Consider the following 22,453-nt stretch of genomic DNA (forward strand, 5'->3'; position numbering starts at 1 on the left):
CAAATGGTCTTGGTTTTGTGTAGCTTAGCCCTAGTCTGCGTTTTCACCATCCAAACAAAGCTTAGTATTCAGTTCACTTCAGTCACTCAGTCATGTCTGACTCTTTGTGACCCCATGGACTGCTGTACACCAGGCTTCCCTATCCGTCAACAACACTCAGAGCTTGCTCAAACTCAAGTCCATCGAGTAGATGACGCCATGCAACCATCTCATCCTCTGTCATCCCCTTCTCCTTCTGCTTTCAATCTTTCCCACCATCAGGGTCTTTTCCAATGAGTCAGTTCTTCACATCAGGTGGCCAAAGTGTTGTAGTTTCAGCTTCAGCATCAGTCCTTCCAATGAGTATTCAGGACTGATTTCCCTTAGGACTAACTGGTTTGATTTCCTTGCAGTCCAAGGGACTCTCAAGAGTCTTCTCCAACACCACAGTTCAAAAGTATTAGTTCTTCAGTGCTCAGATTTTTTTTTTATGGTCCAACTCTCACATCCATACGTGACTACAGGAAAAACCATAGCTTTGACTAGATAGACCTTTGTCGGCAAAGTAATGTCTCTTCTTTTTAATATGCTGTCTAGGTTGATCACCGGAGAAGGCAATGGTAACCAACTCCAGTACTCTTGCCTGGAAAATCCCGTGGATGGAGGGGCCTGGTGGGCTGCAGTCCATGGGGTCGCTAGAAGTCAGACACGACTGAGCGACTTCACTTTCACTTTTCACTTTCATGCATTGGAGAAAGAAATGGCAACCCACTCCAGTGTTCTTGCCTGGAGAATCCTAGGGCTGGGGAAGCCCGGTGGGCTGCCATCTATGGGGTCACACAGAGTCGGACACGACTGAAGTGACTTAGCAGCAGCAGCAGCAGGTTGATCACAGTTTTTCTTCCAAGGAGAAAGCATCTTTTAATTTCATGGCTTCAATCACCACCTGCAGTAATTTTGGAGCCCAAGAAAATAATTTCTCTCACTGTTTCCATTGTTTTCCCATCTATTTGCCATGAAGTGATAGGACCAGATGCCATGATCTTAGTTTTTTTAATGTTGAGTTTTAAGTCAACTTTTTCACTCTCCTCTTTCACTTTCATCAAGAGGCTCTTCAGTTCTTCTGTGCTTTCTGCCATAAAGGTGGTGTCATCTGCATATCTGAGGTTACTGATATTTCTCCCAGCAATCTTGATTCCAGCTTGTGCATCATCCAGCCTGGCATTTCACACCATATACTCTGCATATAAGTTAAATAATCAGGGTGACAATATACAGCCTTGATGTACTCCTTTCCTAATTTGGAACCAGTCTGTTCTTCCATGTCATGTTCTAACTGTTGCTTCTGATCTGCATACAGATTTCTCAGGAGGCAGGTAAAGTGTTCTGGTATTCCCATCTCTTTAAGAATTTCCCATACTTTGTTGTGATCCACACAGTCAAAGGATTTGGCATAGTCAATAAAGCAGTAGTAGATAGTTTAGCATTAACCTAACAAATAACAACAGAAATAGAGGCAATATCCTAAGCATATGTGGTGTATTCAGGGCAAATTTTGCCTTAACACTCTTTATCCCCAGTGAAGTCGCTTCATCTCTCTGAGGTTTCATTTATTCATTTGGATTGGAACCTTCCACAAGTTTATTAGAAAAGCCAGATGAGATGCTGTAGGTGAAAATACCCGAGAGAATGGCAACCCAGAATGCAATAGGCATCCAATATATTTTCAATGAATAAACACATTCCCATGCCTTTTCTTCAGTAAGGGTTTGTATCCTCAAATTTATTCACATGTTGCTTCAATGCTCACAACCCCTTGCCTGTGCACTTATGCCTTATAAAGACTGGAGAATGTTTTGCTTTCATTTACAGGTAATATTCTTCATATGAAAGAGATTTGCTTTTGGATTGTGTGAAGGATTCATGCATTTATTGTATCATTAACAGCATCACATTTACTAAAGAAAGGTTTAAGATAAAATAAGCAATTTTCATTTGTTTAAAACATATGTAAAATCTTAATCTAAATCTCTCAAGTAAGAAAGTGACTTGAATTTCAAAGAGGAAACAGGCAAATCTCATTTTCCCTTCCTCTCCCACATTTCACACTCTGCCTCTATTGTCACACCCCTGTGAGCACAAGTATTCCTGTTCTTCCCAAAGTTCAGTTATAGAAACGGTGTGTCTAGTCATTTTGGTCTTTGGCAAAAGTAATGAAACATAGTTAAACAAATCCATAATCAAGAGCTGTTTTATTTTTAACCAATCATTGACGAACCACTCTCCCTGCTCATTAGGCGGGAACGAGTCACAGAGCTGCCATGGCGAGATAGTTGGTCACGAAACTCTGAGGCCATGAAGTAATAGAGAATCGGATCCAAAAGGCAGCAGAGACTTGCAAGGCATAGACAAAAAGGATGGAAATACTGTGTGCTTTGGACAATGGGACAACTGCTAATGATAGCTTCCTTTACCATGGTATAAAAAATAAAGTTAATATGATAGGGAGTGAAGCAGATGAAGAAGACTGCAGCACACATGTAAACCATCCTCAGTGCTTTTTGCTTTTCACTGATTCCTTGGAAAGCCACAGGTGGTTGTCTCAAGGATATAGTCATTTTCCAGGTGCACCATGCAATGATGACTACTGGAATCACAAATCCTGCCAGTTCAGCAGCTGTAATCATCCCAACCAAAGCCACTGCATTCATTTTCCTGTAACCAAGATCAGCAAAGCAAGAGTCAGTGTTGTTTGCTAAGTCTGTGCTTCTCATGATGGGAAATGGCAAACAGGCAGTACCCACGATGACCCATATGGCAGCACTGATGCCTACATCGTACCTACGTTTCCAGTCTCTAGCCCTGAAGGGCTTGAGGAGAAAGAAGCACCTCTGAAGGCTGATGCATGTCAGGAAACAAATGCTGGCATACATGTTGAGATACTTCAGGTAGAAGCATAGCAGACAAGGGATCCTCTGGAAAGGCCAATGGTGGCTGATGTAATAGTAAATCCGGAAGGGTAAGGACAGTACGTGGGCAAGGTCAGCCACAGAGAGGTTTATCATGAAAATAATGGCTTTATTTTTCTTGCTGATAAAGCGGCACAGAACCCACAAGGCTGCACTGTTGGCCAGTAGACCAGGGATGAATATGAGGATGTAGGTGGTTGCGTAGAGAGGGTAATGAAATGTCAAATATGTTTCATTGCAGATAGTCTCAGGATCGCTGGTACTGTTGCTGCTCATCTTGAATATTTCAGCATTTACCAAGGTAAGCCATGAAGTTATAATCCCTGCCCAAAAGAAAACAAAACAAAAAAACAGTATCATGGTTAACCACTTTAGCTGACATCCAGATTTTCTTAAATTGAAGCTTAGTTGATTTAGATGATTCACAATGCTTTAAGTGTACAGCAAGGTGATTATCTATCTATCTATCTATCTATATATATATTCAGATTCTTTTCCATTAGAGGTTATTACAAGATATAGAGTATAGTTCCCTGTGCTACGCAGTACATCCTTGTTGTGTATCTATTTTATATATAGAAGTGTATATCTCTTAAATTCAAATTTCTAATTTATCCATCCTTCTTTTTCCCTTATGGTAACTGTTTGTTTTCTATGTCTGTGAGTTTATTTTGGTTTTGTAAATAAGTTCATTTGTATTATTGCTTTAGATTCTAATGTAAGTGATAGCACATGACATTTGTTTTTATCTGTCTGACTTACTTCACTCAGTATGATAATCTCTAGGTCCATCCATGTTGCTACAAATGACATTATTTCATTCTCTTTATTGCTGAGTAATACTCCATATATATATATATATATATATATATATACATATATATACACACACACACACACACACACACATATATACACACACATATATATATATACATACACACAATATCTTAATAATCCATTCATTTGTAGATGGAACATTAGGTTGTTTCCATGTCTTGGCTTTTGTACATAGTGCTGCTATGAACATTGGGATACATGTAGCTTTTTGAATTAGAGTTTTTGCCTTTTCTGGCTATATGCCCGGAAGTGGGATTGATGGATCATATGGTAACTATTTCTGTATTCTTTTTCTTTTAAAGAAGCCTCAATATTGTTCTCCATAGTCACTGTACCAATTTATATTCTCATCTATGGTGTGGAAACGTTACTTTTTCTCCACAATCTCTCCAGTATTTATTATTTGTAGACTTTTCTATGATGGTCATTTGACTGGTGTGAGGTGATATTTCATGGAGACAGAGAAGACCCAGAAGAGCCAAAACAATATTGAGATAGAAGAATAGAGTTGGAGGAATCATATTCCCTGACCTTAGACTATGCTACGAAGTTACAGTAATCAAAATATTATGGTACCAGCACAGAAACAAACATATAGATCAATGGAACAGTATGGAAAGCACAGAAATAAACCCACACACTTAAGGTCAATTAATCTAATGACAAATGAGGCAAGAATATACAATGGAGAAAAAATAGTCACTTTAATAAATAGTGTTGGGAAAACTGGACAGTTACATGTAAAAGAATGAAATTAGAGCATTCTCTTACACCATATACAAAAGCAAACTCAAAATAGATTAAATATCTGAATTAAAGACTAGACGCTATAACACTCCTAGAGGAAACATAGGCAGAATACTCTTTGGCATAAGTTACCATGATTTTTTTTTTTGGAATTCATCTATTAGAGTAAGGAAACAAAAGCAAAAATAAACAAATGGGGCCTAATTAAACCTAAAACCTTTTGTATAGCAAAAGAAAACATAAACAAAACACAAAGATAACCTATGGGAGAGAAATTATTTGCAAATGATGTTACTGACAAGGCCTTACTTTCCAAAATATATAAACAGTTTGCACAGCTCAATTAAAAAAAAAAAAAAAAAAACAAGAAAATAGCGGACAGAAGACCTAAGCAGACATACAAAGAAGACATACAGATGGCCAACAGGCATATGAAAAGATGCTGAACATCAATAATCATTAGAGAAATGCAAATTAAAAATGAGTTATTACTAGATTTGTTTTTATACCCACAAAGTCATAGGATATTAAAATTAGAAGGGATCTGTTTATAGGTGCTAAAGGAAGGTATACTGTTTATCCAAGCCCATCCAGTGAACCAAAGAACCACAGAATTGTCCTCAAACTGCCTTGCCAGATTGTCTAAGCTGTGTCTTGCACACAAGGAAGTCCTGAAATACTCAGTCTTTTGTTCTAATAGCAGAAAAAAAGAATATGATATTTGAGTCTGTTTCTTTTGCATCAATATTTCTCTTGCCTCTGGTTAGTATGAACACTGTTCACTCATTCCCAATTGCAATGGTAGAAATTCAGTCTTATTGTTCTGATCTGCTTGCCTCTCTTTTGTCCACCACCTTTCCCATTGGGTTCTGACTTCCTAACTTGGCACCACAGCACTGAGAAAATAGATTTGCCTCTTTTAGCCTGCAGTACCAGTGTCCTAGCTGATCTTTGTGGCTTGGGAAAATTACTTCCTTATTATTTTATCACAATAGCTGGTGGTTTTCATGAATTCTCTCTCTCTCTCTCTCTCTCTCTCTCTCTCTCTCTCTCTCTCGGCTTAGGTTTAATTTCCAAATTTGCATGAAACTTTTCAGTAATAAAAGGAAAAAAAAGCTAAGATCATGGCATCCAGTCCCATCACTTCATAGTAAATAGATGGGGAAAATGCAGAAATAGTGACAGATTTTATTTTCTTGGACTCCAAAATCTCTGTGGATGGTGACTGCAGCCAAAAAATTAAAAGATGCTAGACAGCATATTAAAAAGCATAAACATCACTTTGCTGACAAAGGTCTGTATAGTGAAAACTATGATTTTTCCAGTAGTCATGTACAGATGTGAGAGTTGGACCATAAAGAAGGCTGAGAGATGAAGAATTGATGCTTTTGAATTGTGCTGCTGGAGAAGACTCTTCAGAGTCCCTTGGACAGCAATGAGATCAAACCAGTCAATCCTAAAGGAAATCAATCCTGAATATTCATTAGAAGGACTGATGCTATAGCTGAAGCCCCAATACTTTGGCCACCTGATGCGAAGAATGAACTCATTGGAAGAGACCTTGATGCTGGGCATGAGGTCTGAAGGCAGGAGGGGAAGGGAACAACAGAAGACAGGATGGTTAGATAACATCACTGACTTAATGGACTTGAATTTGAGCAAACTCCAGGAGATAGTGAAGGGGAGAGAAGTCTGGTGTGCTGCAGTCCATGGAGTCGCAAAGAGTTGGACATGGCTTAATGACTAAACAACAAGAAATGAATTTAGAAGCTGAACCACGATAGTTCCACTTATGTACTAGGGAAGGGGAGAAACCTATTCTCTATCTAAGGGAAATACTATACTGGTGCAACATCATCCCATGGCAGATTATCCAAAATCATGGTGAATACTGATTAGGGTATTAGCGAAATAGGTCACTAAAACCTTTTGAAACAATGTAAGGTTTAATTTTATTAAAGTAGTCTTTGTAATGGGAAAAGTTTTCTTGGACTTAATCTTATTAAGGTAGAATAAGCAAGGCCAGAGGAGAGTTTATTAAGACCACAAATATACTAAATGAAGGATCTAAGACTTTAAATAGGAAGACAGAGCAGTTAATCTTTATACACACCCTTCTGTTCATCATTTGTTTTCCTCCTAAAGACAAATTTTACAAACATAGCTTCTATCCATAGTGCAGGAATGTTTATTGCCTTTAAAGCTAGAAGTAGAGAAAAAAAAAGTGCAGAGGTTGTTCCTCAAATGGAGTTTTGTTGTTGGTATGTTTTATTTGGTTTCCTTTTAAGTATGTTTACAAAAACAGAGTGGCTTCTTTGAGATTCTCCTTGTAAATAGCAGAATGACTTTCTATATCATTCTAAGTCTTACTCCAGGAAATAGATAAATGATAAAAGAAAAGAACCCCAAGAGATTAATTCACAGATAAGAGAGTAGACTTTATCAGCTACCAATACTGTAAATAATACTTTCATCTTCCCTCCTCATATACTCCCTAGTTAGTCTATCTGTGATAGATCCTAAAGAGTCATGCAGTCATCTTTCTTATGTATGTATGACTCAGAACAAAAGTAGAAGGATACTCACAGGTGAAAAGAAAGTAAATAATTACTATGATCTGATCAATGATATATGCCAGAATCTTCAATGGAATTTTTCATATACATTATGTAATTTAATTCTCACAACCATCCTAAGATGAAGTTCCATTATTATTCTTATAGTTCAGATGAGGAAACTGAGGTTCAGAGAGATTCAGTAAATTGTCTTGGGTAGCAAATTTAAAAATGAGATTTATTATCAAGCCTGATTTGCTCCAAAGTCTGTACTATTTCCATTATAACTATTTGCCTCTCCCTGCTCAAGAGGGACTTTTTAATAACATTAAGATCATTGTGCCATCCAGAGAGCACATTATGGCAGAATCTTTCTCATCTCATAGAAGGACCTCAGGATCTTATAACCTTAGGACTGCTCTAGCTATGCCATCAAGATATAACTAAACATCTGTCATCATACATGTCACCAACCCTCCCTTACCACCCACTTTGACTTCAGTATTGATCTTATTTCTACTATAATCTATTACTTATGCATAGGCTGTGAAAGAACAAGGCAGGCTACATAAGGTGCATTACAGTACTAAGAACTAAAAACAACTCACACCCACCCATTCACACCTCCACTTCTGCATTTTACAAACATGGATATTTGTTTCTGCTTCATTGGTACAGAAATTTTCTCTTATTAAAGAAGCAGATTGTATTTATACCTCTGTGCTAAATAACAAAGTCCTATTAGTCCAAAACAGCAAGCTAGAGGTCATGATCACAACTTATTTGTTTCTGTGGTTTATTATGCCTCTGCAATTCAGTTTATTTCAAGTTTAGAGATTTGTATGGCTTGCTTTCCAAAATGATTTTTCTCCTCCAGACTGAAGGGGAGGTAGAAAGGGTTTTTCCCCAAATATGTTTGGTGACAATTAAATGTAAAATCTCCATGGTGATAGGAGACTGGGGGAATTTATGTTGGGTAGGGTGAAAATATAAACTCTCTCAGATAGGGAACATTTCACTTCCTGTTAGCAATCTGTGACGCTTCTGAAATTTAGAAAGGAGAACAACTTAAGAAGCCACTAACAAAAATAGGTTGAATGGAAGGGCCAAAGTCAAAACATGTTTCTTCTCTCAGTCTCTGCCTGTTTCTATCTCTTTTGTGTTTCTCCCTTTGGCTTTATTATTGACTATTTTTGGTTGGTTTGTGCCCTCTATGTTACCAATCTCTATCCCTTTAAATCTGGATATATCTTTGGTTCCACTCTTAGGAAAGATATGAAATTGGTGATTTACTCTTGAATCTAAGCTCTCCTTCTAGTCTGTGCCATGACCAGCTTCCTAAACATTACAGACAGAAACTGGGAATTCATCTAACTCCTATCACTACATTTCACCCATATCTAAACAGAAACCAGGTGATTATCTTGCCCTTAAAATCTCTGCAGTCTATCTCCAATCCATCTTCATTTCCACTGCTGCGTTTCTAATCCTCATAGTGGCCCAATGATTATTACCATATTACAAATGAGGAAACTGAGATACAGAGAGGTTAAATAAATTGTGCCAAAGTCACAATACTCACATAGTGTAGACGTGGTATATTAGAATTGGAACCCATGCTTGTCTCCATATTCCCTTACCTTTGCCATGGCAGATGATACTAATGATCCTACCTGCATGCAGGGCAGTAAAAGAGACACAGACATAAAGTACAGACTTTTGGACTCAGTAGGAGGAGAGGGTGGGATGATTTGAGAGAATAGCATTGAAACATATGCATAATCAGATGTAAAATAGATGACCAATGTGAGTTTGATGCATGAAGCAAGGCACCCAAAGCCAGTGTTCTGGGACAACATAGAAGGATAGGGTGGGAATGGAGGTGGGAAGGGAATTCAGGTTGGGGGAGACACATGTATCAGTTCAGTTCAGTTCAATCACTCAGTCATGTGCAACTCTTTGCGATCCCATGGACTGCAGCATGCCAGCCTTCCCTGTCCATCACCAACTCCCAGAGCTTGCTCAAACTCAGGTCCATCGAGTTGGTGATGCCATCCCACCATCTCATCTTCTGTCATTCCCCTTTTCCTCCTGCCTTCAATCTTTCCCAGCATCAGAGTTTTTTCCAGTTCTTCACATCAGGTGGCCAAAGTATTGGAGTTTCAGCTTCAGTGTCAGTCTTTCCAGTGAGTATTCAGGACTGATTTCCCTTAGGATTGACTGATTTGATCTCCTTGCAGTCCAAGGGACTCTCAACATGTAGGACACGTAGGACACATGTATACCTATGGTCAGTTCATGTTGATATATGGCAAAACCCATCAAAATATTGTAAATCAATTATCCTCCAATTAAAATAAATTAATTAAAAAGATAACATTACAATCACTGAACTTCACTGCAAGTTGCATCATGTTAGCTTGCACCACACACTCACAGAGACCTTAAACTTCTCTCCATTTCTCATGGCCCAATCTGGCACCCTCCCTCATTTTGCTTCGTTCTCTATGCAGACTAGATTCAATGGTCAAATTAACTATTCTTACACAAGAATCCTCAACCTTCTTTGCTCACCATTCTTCTGCTGTACCAGCTTAAAAAGCTAGTGTTGGTCCCTGAGTTGTGTCCTACTCTTTGCAACCCCATGGACTGTGGCCTGCCAGTCTCCTTTGTCCATGCAATTCTCCAGGCAAGAATACTGAAGTGAATTGCCATTTCCTTCTCCAGGGGATATTCCTAACTCAGGGACGGAACCCAGATCTCCCTCATTGCAAGCTGATTCTTTACTGTCTGAGCCACTAGGGAAGCCTGGCAAGGTCTTAATCCCAGATTAAGTCCACAAACCATTTTATTTTTTTATTATCCAAACTGATGAATGATCTTATTAAAAATACCAGGATCTATTTGAAGTGCTAAAACTAGAAATCATAAATTTCTAGTTTCAGCACTTTACATAGAAGATTTTTTTTTGCTTCAGTCTCTTTTTCCACACCTCTGATTAGTTTATTCTCCTAAGAAATTAATCAAGGTGCACAAAAAGAGAGTGCTGGCTATTTAGCACTTTCATAACTCTACTAAAATTTCTTCTACTCTTCTGCTCTCCCATCCTCATATTTCTCAGCAGAGGCTCTTACCTCTTAAATCACAAGAAAATTGAGGCTATTGAATGAGAAGTAACTCAGTTTCAAACACTGTCCCCTTCCAACACACGCAATCTTATCTATAACTGCATCCTTCCCAACAAAGCTGTCTTTCCTGTTGTACAAGTTGAATTCCCATGCTCTTAATCCCTTTTAGCTTTCTCAGGATTTTCTTTCATTAATTGTTCCCTTTCACTCCCAGATCATCATGTTGTCCTTCACTCTCAGCTAGATATTTGTCATTAAGTCTCTTCAACTTCCACAATAATATTTCTCTTGTCAATGCATCTTATTCTAGCTTTGTGTCATGTTCCTTCTTTTCTTAAATAAACATCTCATAGTATTTTTTGACACTGATTGCTTTCTTTTCCTCACTTTATATTATTAATGCACTACAATGTGGCATGCATGTCTTTATAATCTCACTGAAACTGCTTTAGTAAAGGTAACAAGTGGCCATCATGTTGTTAAATCAAGCAGGGCTTTTCTGCTGTGTTAGACAGTCTGACCACTTCCATGTTTTTGAAATGCTCTCTCTTGTTGGCTTCTAAGCCACAACTCTGTTTTGAGTCTCCTCTTAACTATCGGCCCATTCATACTGAGTCTTCTTTATGTTTTCTTTCATCTCTGCACATCCTTTAAATGTTTGCTTTCCCTAGGTCTGCATATTCTCTCCTTATTCAGTGTCTTCATGCTAAGTAACATCACCCACTTTCATGACTTCAATCACCACCCATATCCGGATGGCTCTTATGTCTCTTTGTCCAGGGCTGGCCTCTTCTCAGATATTAAATCTGTATGTCCAATTTTCAGCTGAGATTTCCCATTTCAGTGTTTTCTAGGCATTTCTAAATAAAAATGCCCAAAACTAAATTCATCATACTCTCTGACCTTTTACTTATCCACCACCATCTATCCAATTACAAGAGCCAGAATACTTAAAAAAATTCTAGACTCCTCTCTAATTCAATCAACCAAGTTTTCTCTCTCTCGACTCATTCTCTCTCCTCTCTCTGAATTATTAAACCATTCTTTAATTGATCTACCTGGTTCTAGGACTGCTCTCTTAAAAATATATTCTATACTCTGCTGCCAAAATGATATATCAAAATGGCAAATCTGGATTACCATGCTGTCACAGGGATTGCTTTAACAATGTACTTAGTGCACCATATTGAGTGTTTTCATTCATATCTCTTTATTTCTAGCTAAACTATGAGCATTTTGAAGGCAAAGGCTATGACTTTCTTTAAATTTCCAGAATTATCGATACATAATCAGTTAGTAAATATTTTAAGTGGGTAAATATTCTGCCTTATGACAACACATTTGTTGTTCATTTGTTTATGAATCACTCTAAACTGGGCTGTGAGCTTTGTGAAGTCAGAGGTTATGCCCTAAATTTTGTTCTGTCTTTCTCTCTAAACCCAAAGCAAGGCTAAATATACAGCACTATTTTAAAAATTGATGTTAACTGGTCCATGTAGGGATTAACCTTCAAAAGTTAATCTCATTGCTGTTGCATAACCAACTCAGCTAATCAGGATCACCACACAGATAACACAACCCAGGAAAAATTATAAGCTGTGAAAATACAATATCTTCAGAATATACTTGAACTCCTAGCTGTATTATTGTGAACCATCCAGATAGATATGAGGATCAAATTCCCAGTGCCTCCAATACCATTCTTAAAAAAGTAACCGCCTCTTGGTTTAACCAGTGTCAGTGCTCTATCCAGAGTATATTCTGCCTACATCAAAGGCCAGGAGCTTCATAGAGGGATGTCTCTTTCCTTTAAAAAGAGTTCTGGTAACAGGAGCCAAACTCTAAAGGGAATGATCAGCATAGACTTCTAATCTAATAATCAAAGAGGATAATTAGCTACCTTCACTGAACTAACAAGATTCACTTCCAATGTGTTGCTGTAAGAATATTTCTGATAATGAAGATTGGTATAAAGTTTGATGAAACTTCATCAAACTCTTTTCTCCCTGGATCCCATCTCAGAAGTCAGTAATTTACTCTTCTCTTGAGATCCTATCTCAACTCTAATCATTTCCTTGCATGGGGAAATCTATTCAGACCTTTTCCTTTGTACTTTCATTGGACACTTAGGCTACACTATAAAAATGTAGTCTCCATGAGGGACGACTGTATCTTGCACTTTTATATCTCTCATTTTGCTTAGCAGAGGGTTAAGCATGCAGTAGGAACTCAGCTCATAAACATTGGTTTATAAAGGGAACAGTATGGAGAATAAGTACATATTAGCAGAGTCTTAGTCAGTTTTACTTCTAATGTCTATTCTATAAGCTACTCTCCCAAGCAATAGTCATAGTTTTTCTCCCTTTGTTACTGAGAAAACTATGGTCAAGGCAAGGATAATAAGGTTGGAATCTAACATATCTGGATACCTAAAAGCTCCAAAGCCTGTAATCTAAACCTTTTATTTTAAAACCAGCAGCAATTTCATAAGGTTAAGTGAGAATTCTGTCATTAAACATTTGACTTTATCGGTTCAGTTCAGTTCAGTCACTTAGTCGTGTCTGACTCTTTGTGACCCCATGAACCGCAGAATGCCAGGCCTCCCTGTCCATCACCACCTCCTGGAGTCCACCCAAACACATGTCCATTGAGTCGGTGATGCCATCCATCCATCTTATCCTTTGTCACCCCCTTCTCCTTCTGCCCTCAATCCTTCCCAGAATCAGGGTCTTTTCTAAGGAGTCAGCTCTTCAGATCAGCTGGCCAAAGTATTGGAGCTTCTGCTCCAATGTCAATCTTTCCAATGAACACTCAGGACCAATCTCCTTTAGGATGGACTGGCTAGATCTCCTTGCAGTCCAAGGGACTCTCAACAGTCTCCTCCAACACTAGTTCAAAAGCATTGATTCTTCAGCACTCAGCTTTCTTTATAGTCCAACTCTCACATCCATACATGACCACTGGAAAAGCCATAGCCTTGACTGAACAGACCTTTGTTGACAAAGTAATGTGTCTGCTTTTCAATATGCTGTCTAGGTTGGTCATAACTTTCCTTTCAAGGAATAAGTGTCTTTTAATTTCATGGCTGCAGTCACCATCTGCAGTGATTTTGGAGCCCAGAAAAATAAAGTCAGCCACTGTTTCCCCATCTATTTGCCATGAAGTGATGGGACAAGATGCCATGATCTTAGTTTTCTGAATGTCGAGCTTTAAGCCAGTTTTTTCACTCTCCTCTTTCACTTTCATCAAGAGGCTCTTTAGTTCTTATTCACTTTCTACCATAAGGGTGGTGTCATCTGCATATTTGAGGTTATTGATATTTCTTCCAGCAGTATTGATTCCAGCTTGTGCTTCATCCAGCCCAGCGTTTCTTATGATGTACTCTGGATAGAAGTTAAATAAGCAGGGTGACAATATACAGCCTTGATGTACTCCTTTTCCTATTTGGAACCAGTCTGCTGTTCCATGACCAATTCTAACTGTTGCTTCCTGATCTGCATACAAGTTTTTCAAGAGACAGGTCAGGTGGTCTGGTATTCCCATCTCTTTCATAATTTTCCACAGTTTATTGTGATCCACACAGTCAAATGCTTTGGCATACTCAATAAAGTAGAAAGAGATGTTTTTCTGGAACTCTCTTGCTTTTTCGATGATCCAGGGGATGTTGGCAATTTGATCTCTGGTTCCTCTGTCTTTTCTAAAACCAGCTTGAACTTCCGGAAGTTCATGGTTAATGTATTGCTGAAGCCTGGCTTGGAGAATTTTGAGCATCACTTTGCTAGTCTGTGAGATGAGTGCAATTGTGCGGTAGTTTGAGTATTCTTTGGCATTGCCTTTCTTTGGGATTGGAATGAAAACTGACCTTTTCCAGTCCTGTGGCCACTGCTGAGTTTTCCAAATTTGCTGACATATTGAGTGCAGCACTTTCACAGCATCATCTTTTAGGATTTGAAATGGCTCAACTCAAATTCCATCACCACCACTAGCTTTGTTCTTAGTGATGCTTCCTAAGGCCCACTTGCCTTCACATTCCAGGATGTCTGGCTCTAGGTGAGTGATCACAATAACTAAATTTTGTTTTAGAACACAAAGTTAGGTCAGGCCTCTAAATATGAATCAGTGAGTCTGAATACAAGAACATTGTAGGTACTAATAATGTCTATGTAAAAGCAGCTTCACTTCCCTACCAACTGGCTCAATGCTGTGTTTTTGCAAAGGCACAAAGTGAACTTATATTATGATGGCATTAGAATTTGTTTCAGACTCCTAAGTTTCAGTGAAATACTAAGTACAAGAAGTTTCCACTTGCATCCTGCCACTAGATAAGTGATATTACTAATATATTACCTTTGACCTTTGAGAGAACCCTGTTATTATTATACTGATTTTAGGGCTTCCCTGTTGGCTCAGACATTAAAGAATCTGCCTGCAGTGCAGGAGACCTTGGCTCGAACCCTGGGTCTGGAAGATTTCCTGGAGAAGGGAATGGCAACCCACTCCAGTATTCTGGCCTGGAGAATTCCATAGACAGAGCAACCTGGATGGGCTACAGTCCATGGGGTTGCAAAGAGTCAGACACGACTGAGCAACTAACACTTTCATACCCTTTTATAGATCAGAAAATGAAGACTCAAAATTATTGCTTCTTCCTCAAAGTCTCAGTTATTAAAATTTCAGTCATAATGAGGCTCTTCATGAGCAGAGAAAGCTAAAAATTTTCCTTTGGAAGCAATTTGTTGCACAAAAATAGGTTAAAGTCACATTTATATGGATAAAACCATTCTTCAGAGGCGAAGATGCTAATAATCTCAGTTGTATGTCTAGCACTTTTATGACTATGTTTTTGTTGTTGTTCAGTCACCAAGTTGTATTTGCCTCTGTGATCCCATGGATTGCACCATGCCAGGCTTCCCTGTCCCTCACCATCTCTGGGAGTTTGCTCAAGTTCATGTCTATTGAATCAGTGATTCCCTCCAACCATCTCATCCTCTGTTGTCCTCGTCTCCTTCTGCCTTCAATCTTTCCCAGAATCGGGGTTCTATCTAATCAGTCAGCTGTTCGCATCCAGAGGCCCAAGTATTGGAACTTCAGCTTCAGCATCAGTCCTTCCAAAGAGTATTCAGGGTTGATTTATTTTAAGATCTTTGGTTTGGTCTTCTTGCTTTCCAAAGGACTCTCAAGAGTCTTCTACAGCACCACAGTTCAAAAGCATCAATTCTCCAGCGTTCTGCCTTCTTTCTTGTCCAGTTCTCACATCTGAACATGACTACTGGAAAGACCATAGCCTTGACTATATGGACCTTTGTCAGCAGAGTAATGTCTCTGCTTTTCAAAACACTGTCTAGGTTTGTCATAGCTTTCCTGCTAAGAAGCAGTCATCTTCTAATTTCATGGCTGCAGTCACCATCTACAGTGATTTTAGAGCTTAAGAAGAGATTTTCACTGTTTCCACCTTTTCCCTTTCTATTTCTCATGAAGTGATGTATCACTGCACATATATGGCAAATGATTGCCACCAGGTGTCTGGGTACGGTACTATCAAAACCAGGAATCTTTAACAAGTTTTGCTTATGAACCCAAACCACAATAGATCTATGGATAAAGTACTGGAATGATGGATTTATAAGAGTATTGTATGCTCATTTGTTCAGTCATCTCCAACTCTTTTCAAACCCATAGACTGTAGCTCTCCATGTTCCTCTGTCCGTGTGATCCTCCAGGCAATAATACTGGAGTGGATTGCCATTTCCTTCTCTAGATCTTTCTGATCCAGGGATTGAACCATGTGTCCTGAGTCTCCTGCATTGGCAGGCAGAGTCTTTACCACTGAGCCACCTGGAAAGCCCTAATAGTAGTGAGCCAAATGTAACAAATCATGTAAGATGGGGAAGACTCAGAAGCTGTAAAATATATTATAAAGAACACTGGATTTGGAGCTATAATACTTCCCCTTCCTTTATGCGAGTTTCATTTCCCTCATTATTAAGATAAAATAATATGAACTGTATGATCTTAACTACCTTCTGCTCTAACTTGCCATGACTTTATGGGCCTGGACTCTCTAAACCCCTGCCTCTAACTAATACCATCAGCACTGCCACTTCCATCATTAATGCAACTGTCACCATCTCAACCTACCTGCACTTTACAAAGCATTATTACAACTATAATTGCTATTAATTATTATTTAAAGTTCATATATACGTATTACACTATATGTATATGTATATGTGTGTATATATATATATATATAACAAATTAGGTCATTCCCATTCTACAGATCACAAAAGTAAGACTCAAAGAAGTCATCACATTTATCACATTTACCTGAGTGCTATACAAATGGCAGAGTGAAGAGTGTGGAATCTAGGCTTCTGGCATCGAGGTAACCACTCAGTTCTACAAAGCTTTAGCTTCTCAGTCCTCTCCCTCTCTTCATCTCTCATCACTAAGTCAGTAATACCATTAAGTGAACAAATTTATCAAATGTCAAAAATCAAATATGTGTCTCCTATTTTCTTTGATAATAGGACCAGCATGTGGGCTTATTATCTTGGGAGGAAAAGAGAAAATTAGAGAAAGGTTGCTGATAGGGGACCTCCCCACTTTCCAGGGGAGAATATTCACCAGGCATTTGGGAATGTAACTTGCCTTTTTTTTTTTTTTTTTTTAGCATTTTTCTTCTTATTTGAATCATAAAAGTCTCACATGAACTACCCAAGCCAGTCAGATACCCATGCGCACAGTGTCCTTCATTCAATCATTCATAACCACAGCCAAAGAAGAGCAACTGGAATTTGGAGCTCTACCATTTCCTGAGTTAATTAAAATCAACTGTAAATAACCTGGCTTGATTTCAGAAATATAGAAGTTCAGAAATGTTCTCCAAGTCTAGACATTTCCCCTATAAATTAGAAGTGAAAATTATTTTTATCCTTAAAATGAATTAAATAAAATTTGAATTGAACTTCCATGCATGTATCTTTATTGGATTTTTAATCAGATAAGAAGGAGGCCTAATTATTCATCATTTTTGCATTTGGGGCAGTATTTTGCAGATGGAAAGAATCATGTTCTTTGGACAGACCTAGGGTAATGTCTTGACTCACTTATTAGCTCTCCAGCCTGAAATGACTCACTTCATATTTAGTGGTTTCAGTTTCCTCATTTATAACATTAGGGTCATAGTACCTTTAAATATATCATTGCAAAGATTAAATAAGAAATGTACATGATTAAGGAGTCTGGTGGCTCAGATGGTAAAGCGTCTGTCTACAATACAGGAGACCTGGGTTCGATCCCTGGGTCGGGAAGATTCCCTGGAGGAGGAAATGGCAACCCACTCCAGTACTCTTGCCTAGAAAATCCCATGGACAGAGGAGCCTGGTGCAGGCCACTGTCCATGGGGTTGCAAAGAGTCAGACACAACTGAGTGACTTCACTTTCACTTTCAAGATCAAACCAGTCAATCCTAAAGGAAATCAACCCTGAATATTCATTGGAAGGACTGATGCTTTGACTACCTGATAAAAAGAGCCGGCTCTTTGGAAAAGACTCTAGTGCTGGGAAAGATTGAGGGCAGGAGGAGAAGGGGCATCATCGACTGAATGACCATGAGTTTAAGCAAACTCCAAGAGATAGTGAAAAACAGGGAAGCCTTGTGTGCTGCAGTCCATCCCACAAATAGTCAGACAGGACTGAGTGAACAACAATGACAAAAAAGTAGAAAACATATCAATAATCCTGTCTGGTACACAGTATACATTAAATAAATGTTAGTTCATTTATACTTTACTTGTACTGAGAGTAACCTCCATGAGCTTTTGGTTGGATCGTGTACTTTTCTGAGTTTAGAAAATCTCCCCAAAAGCATAGGTCTGAGAAATATTGAGTAGGATTAATGCAATAATTCTTAATGTAAAAGAGTGGGAAACATGTATTACTTGAAAAAAAGATCCTTATTATGGTAAATACATTTAGAAATCAAAATTATTTTCCGTATAATACAAACTGAAAGCACAGATCTACAAAAATCTTTTTGCCTGTTTGTCCCACAGTACTTGGAAAATGTCAATGTGATGGGATAAGTCTTTTTAGGAGTCCAGGATCAGGATCTAGTTCCTAATTAGTCAAGTCCACAATAACTTTGCAGTAAGACTTTTATGTTTTTCAAATGGAACTTTTCATTTAAAAGATTAAGAAATACTGATTAAGTGACACTGTCAGTGTGTAAATCAGATTTCATAATTCTTTCCCTTGTGTGTTTTCATTTTATTATTTAAAAAAAGGAAATTATTTACAAAACACTTGCCTGTGGTCTAAAAGTTAAAACTCTCATGATGGCATTAATCTGAAAGAAGTATAGTGGCCCTCAGCATAGATTACTGAGTTCCCTTTGAAAGCTAGACTGTATTTCCAGAAGGTTCTAACTGTAGTTAGATTTCCCTACTGTCTCATTATTTACCACTTCATGATATACTCTTCTCAGGCACCAGGAGCCTAGAGTCAAACCACTCTACTAGGAAGGAAATTAAAAGACTATCTATTTCAAGCCCCCACCTTATTATAGATGAGACTACTGAGACTCAGAAAAATAAAGTAACTTGCCCAAAGCCAAAAGTGAATCTTTGACAGAACTTGAACTAAAATCAAGGTTTCTTTCTGCACTTTGGTCCATATATTTCATCACTCTGCCTGTGATGCATGTGAATCAATACTAGATGAAAATTTAAATGCAAAATATCCTGACTTGAAATATAAGTAGACATTTTTAGCAAGAGTTTTTAAATAAAGCATAGACTTCCTGCCAGTCATTACCCTGATTGTAGAAACACTTAGAAAAGGTGGATTCACAAAGACAGCTCTGTCCTCTTTACTTGGACCATACACCTTCCTGCTTCTTAGGACATAGATTGACTTACCTCAAACACAACAAGCTGTGAAAAGTCACCCAAAACCATCCAGAAGTATATTCACTCATTTGAAGTCTTGTGTTCCACAACTGCCAGGATTTACACAGTTTGTACAATTTAAATTCAACAATTTTTCCAGTTGACCCAAAAAAAAAGAACTGCTTTTGACTAAAGAAGGACCTTTGTTCGACAGGAACTGTTGCAAACATTATTACACCAAATGCATGACTTTATTTTCTTTCAGGCCATTTCCACCTCAATATATCAGCATATCACATATTTTTTAACAGTGAATAATTTCACTGTGTTGCAGTTGCTAAGGGATAACCTCCTCAAATAACAGAAAGGACAATGACTCCCACATCCATTTGGAAAAAAAAATAAAAAATATTCCCACTTGCAGGATTCTTGGGACTGAGACCACTCCATCCAAAATGCACCACAAAGCTTGTTATCATTATATCCAAAATGATCCTGGTACCAACTGTTGTGGCACAGTTCACCTTGAAGAATTCCTCAACTGGAAGTTTTCTTTAGATTCAGTCATCTTAGCTCAGAACCAGAAAGGTTGCTAGCACTCAACATAATAAGAATGATAACTGCTGAAAAGATAGGCACCACTTCTGGGAGCTCTGTTATCTAGTAGGTCTGAAATTGGGTCAAAATACAGCTTTCAAAGGATCAAGAAATGCCTTTGAACAGATTGAAATAATTTTAACAGAGTTTGTCATCTGGGATATTTTCTTCCTTCCTAACCTACAATCCAACATAGTTATAAATATATTTACAGTATTCTCTGGGAGATACAGGCTTCTGTAGAAAAAAGAGACCATGATTTAGAAGACATATGTTCTAGTTCCAGCTCTGCCACTGACCAGCTGGGTGATCTCAAATGTCTTCATTTCATAGCCTCTCAGTTTTCCCATCTGTATTGTGAGGGATTTGGATCCCTAGGAGCTCCTTCATCTCCAAAATCTATGATTATTAAGCAACTACAGAGCAGAAATCCAAATCCTCTTTTTCTGGCCGAATAGGTCAAGCTGTCCCAATAAATATTACTGAATGTACTCTTTCCTTACCACTTTGTGCTGTCTTACCTGAATGATAATGAAGCAAAGAGCCCTCAGCAAAGAGTGAGCTGCATCACAGACTCCTTGATCCTGTAATAATGGTGTGGACTAATGGCATTAACCTTAACTTTGTATTCTAATCAGAACCAAGGAAAATCACCATTGCTCCTGCTGTAATAAGTCTGAAAGAAGCCAGAGACCATTTTAAAATTGGACACTGGTCTCATGTCTGCCCTTGTCTTGGATCTTCATGCCCCCACCAACCTTCCCACGTGGAATTTTACCAGTTCCCATATGTTAAGCTGAAACTTACCTTGGAGCCTTGCTGGGCTTGTTTCTTTGCAGGGAGTTGGTGGTGAAAAAGCCTAACTCTTGGTGGCTCGGAGCCTACTGATAACTGACAAATTTGTTATTGAAAGAGGAAGTTGAGTGCATTTGGTGTCTCACCACAGAAACCTAAAGGTAAGTCCCTTGAGCAGAAGATATTACTCGTTTTATTTAGTTTTTATTTTGTTGGTGCAAAGAAATTCAAAAAGCTGAGAGCCAAAGAATGTGCAAAATCAAACGATGACTACATACCAGCTTTCCTCATTGTTTCTTACCCTATCTCCTTCCAGCACAACCCACATGCCTATCCATTTCACTATATTCCAGTAAGCTCTATGTTAAGATGGGATTCTGAGGCAAAATCTGAATACAGTTTATCTAAGAACAAGAAAAGAGCAATTTTTTCAAACCTGAGAGGTAAAGAGTGAGAAAACTTCAAGAATATGTGTCAGAACTAATAGCAGTAGGACTACATTTGCTTAAGCTATTCCTTCCAATTGTAGTACCCTTCCTTCAGCCTTTCATCTCAAGGCTTTCTTAGTGTACTGCAAACTGCTTAGGGGCAAAAATCATATCTGACTTGTTCTTGTATTTCTAACTAGTCTAGCACAGACACTTTCATGAATGATTGTTGAATGAAAAAGTGAAAGAATGAATGAAAAAATATTCAAATAATGAATAAATAAATGAACCGTATATCCTACAGTCTCCCTCCAATTTACCAATGTACCAAGGTTTCAGTTTCTGTGATGTCTGTGGGGCCTTTAAAAGTATGCAAGTAAAGAAAGATCATACACTTGGGGACTATAGAGTAGTTCTGAAAAACAAGTCTTGCAAAGCAACACAAACCTCTGTGGGCATGTGAGGAAATTGCATTTAGAATCCAGGGCCTAGAACTGCAAAGAGACTTCTGGGTAATAATAATAACAAAGGAGAAAAAAAATACTGCTGGTTAAATCAAACACTAGCATTCAGATTTACGGATAGGGCTGATTAAAGAAGGAAGTGGATGACAAAATTTTTGTAAAAGGCAACCTGGATCTCCCTGTAAAACTAGAATCATGGAGCAATGCCCGACACTCAGAGATCACCAATATAAATTTCAAGGGCATAGAGAGATGGAAAAGATACACTTTCATCACTAGAAACTGAGAACTTTAACTGATTGATGAAAAAGCCATGGCTTGTAAGAACTGGTAAAGGAAGAGGGTACCCATCCTGGCTGAGGTATATCAAATGAAACATGCCTGACCTCACAATCCCCTTCTTAACTCTTATTTTATATATTTATACAGCTCCAATCTGTTAATTTAGTTTGCTGACTTGGCATACCTACTGAAAGGAGAATGCACTGATAGGCCAACACATGTTTCATTCCATTTGGTAGTTCTAATCTTAAGTATAAATTATTAATATTAAACTGTCTTTCTGTTACAAATTCATCCTTTCTGAGCTGGGGAAACATGAGCCAGTTTTCCTAAGCTATGATCTTTCTCGGGCCAAAGAAAATTTCAGACCTGTTGATTTTTAAAGCCAAACCTTAGGACAAAAGGATAAAAAGAACCCTTTCCTGACAATTAGCTATAGTCATTACCACTACCTTCATTTCCCAGACAACATCTTAACATTGCAAAGAAAATGGCTTGCCAGCTTGCTTCATTGCTCTCTTGCACGCAAGTATCTTCTCCTTTCATTAGTTCTAAAAAGGGAAACAAAAGTAGCTCAGAAGTCAGTGACCCACTTTTGGCAAAGGATATTTTAACTCAGCTAAAATTTTGAATGTTAGTTAAAAGGAGCAAAACTGTACACAAACCAGAAAAATGATAATTTAATAATCATCTCCAATTAACTTTTAGAAGAACATCTTCTAACTATTGAGTATGACTGATAATCTAAGACTTATTATCATCTCAAACCAAGTAGTAA

General features: G+C 38.1%; 1 protein-coding gene across 7 annotated transcripts; it reads right to left on the bottom strand.

Moving 5' to 3' along the window:
- Positions 1-2,212: 2,212 nt before the first annotated feature.
- Positions 2,213-20,667, bottom strand: LOC139181690 (putative P2Y purinoceptor 10). 7 transcript variants are annotated; one of them, XM_070785307.1, is made up of 3 exons: positions 6,649-8,631; positions 2,821-3,271; positions 2,213-2,694 (listed from the first exon to the last, which is right to left on the bottom strand). In XM_070785307.1, exons 1-3 carry the CDS (start codon positions 6,695-6,697, stop codon positions 2,238-2,240), a joined length of 957 nt encoding a protein of 318 aa, XP_070641408.1. In that variant the 5' UTR covers positions 6,698-8,631; the 3' UTR covers positions 2,213-2,237. The 7 variants fall into 7 exon arrangements, with proteins under 7 accessions (XP_070641408.1, XP_070641402.1, XP_070641407.1 ...); XM_070785301.1 differs by lacking the exon at positions 6,649-8,631 and adding an exon at positions 20,514-20,667 and having other exon boundaries at positions 2,213-3,271; XM_070785306.1 differs by lacking the exon at positions 6,649-8,631 and adding an exon at positions 20,228-20,464 and having other exon boundaries at positions 2,213-3,271.
- Between the last annotated feature and the right edge of the window lie 1,786 nt (positions 20,668-22,453).

Source organism: Bos indicus, chromosome X (assembly GCF_029378745.1).
Source record: "Bos indicus isolate NIAB-ARS_2022 breed Sahiwal x Tharparkar chromosome X, NIAB-ARS_B.indTharparkar_mat_pri_1.0, whole genome shotgun sequence".
Taxonomy (NCBI): domain Eukaryota; kingdom Metazoa; phylum Chordata; class Mammalia; order Artiodactyla; family Bovidae; genus Bos; species Bos indicus.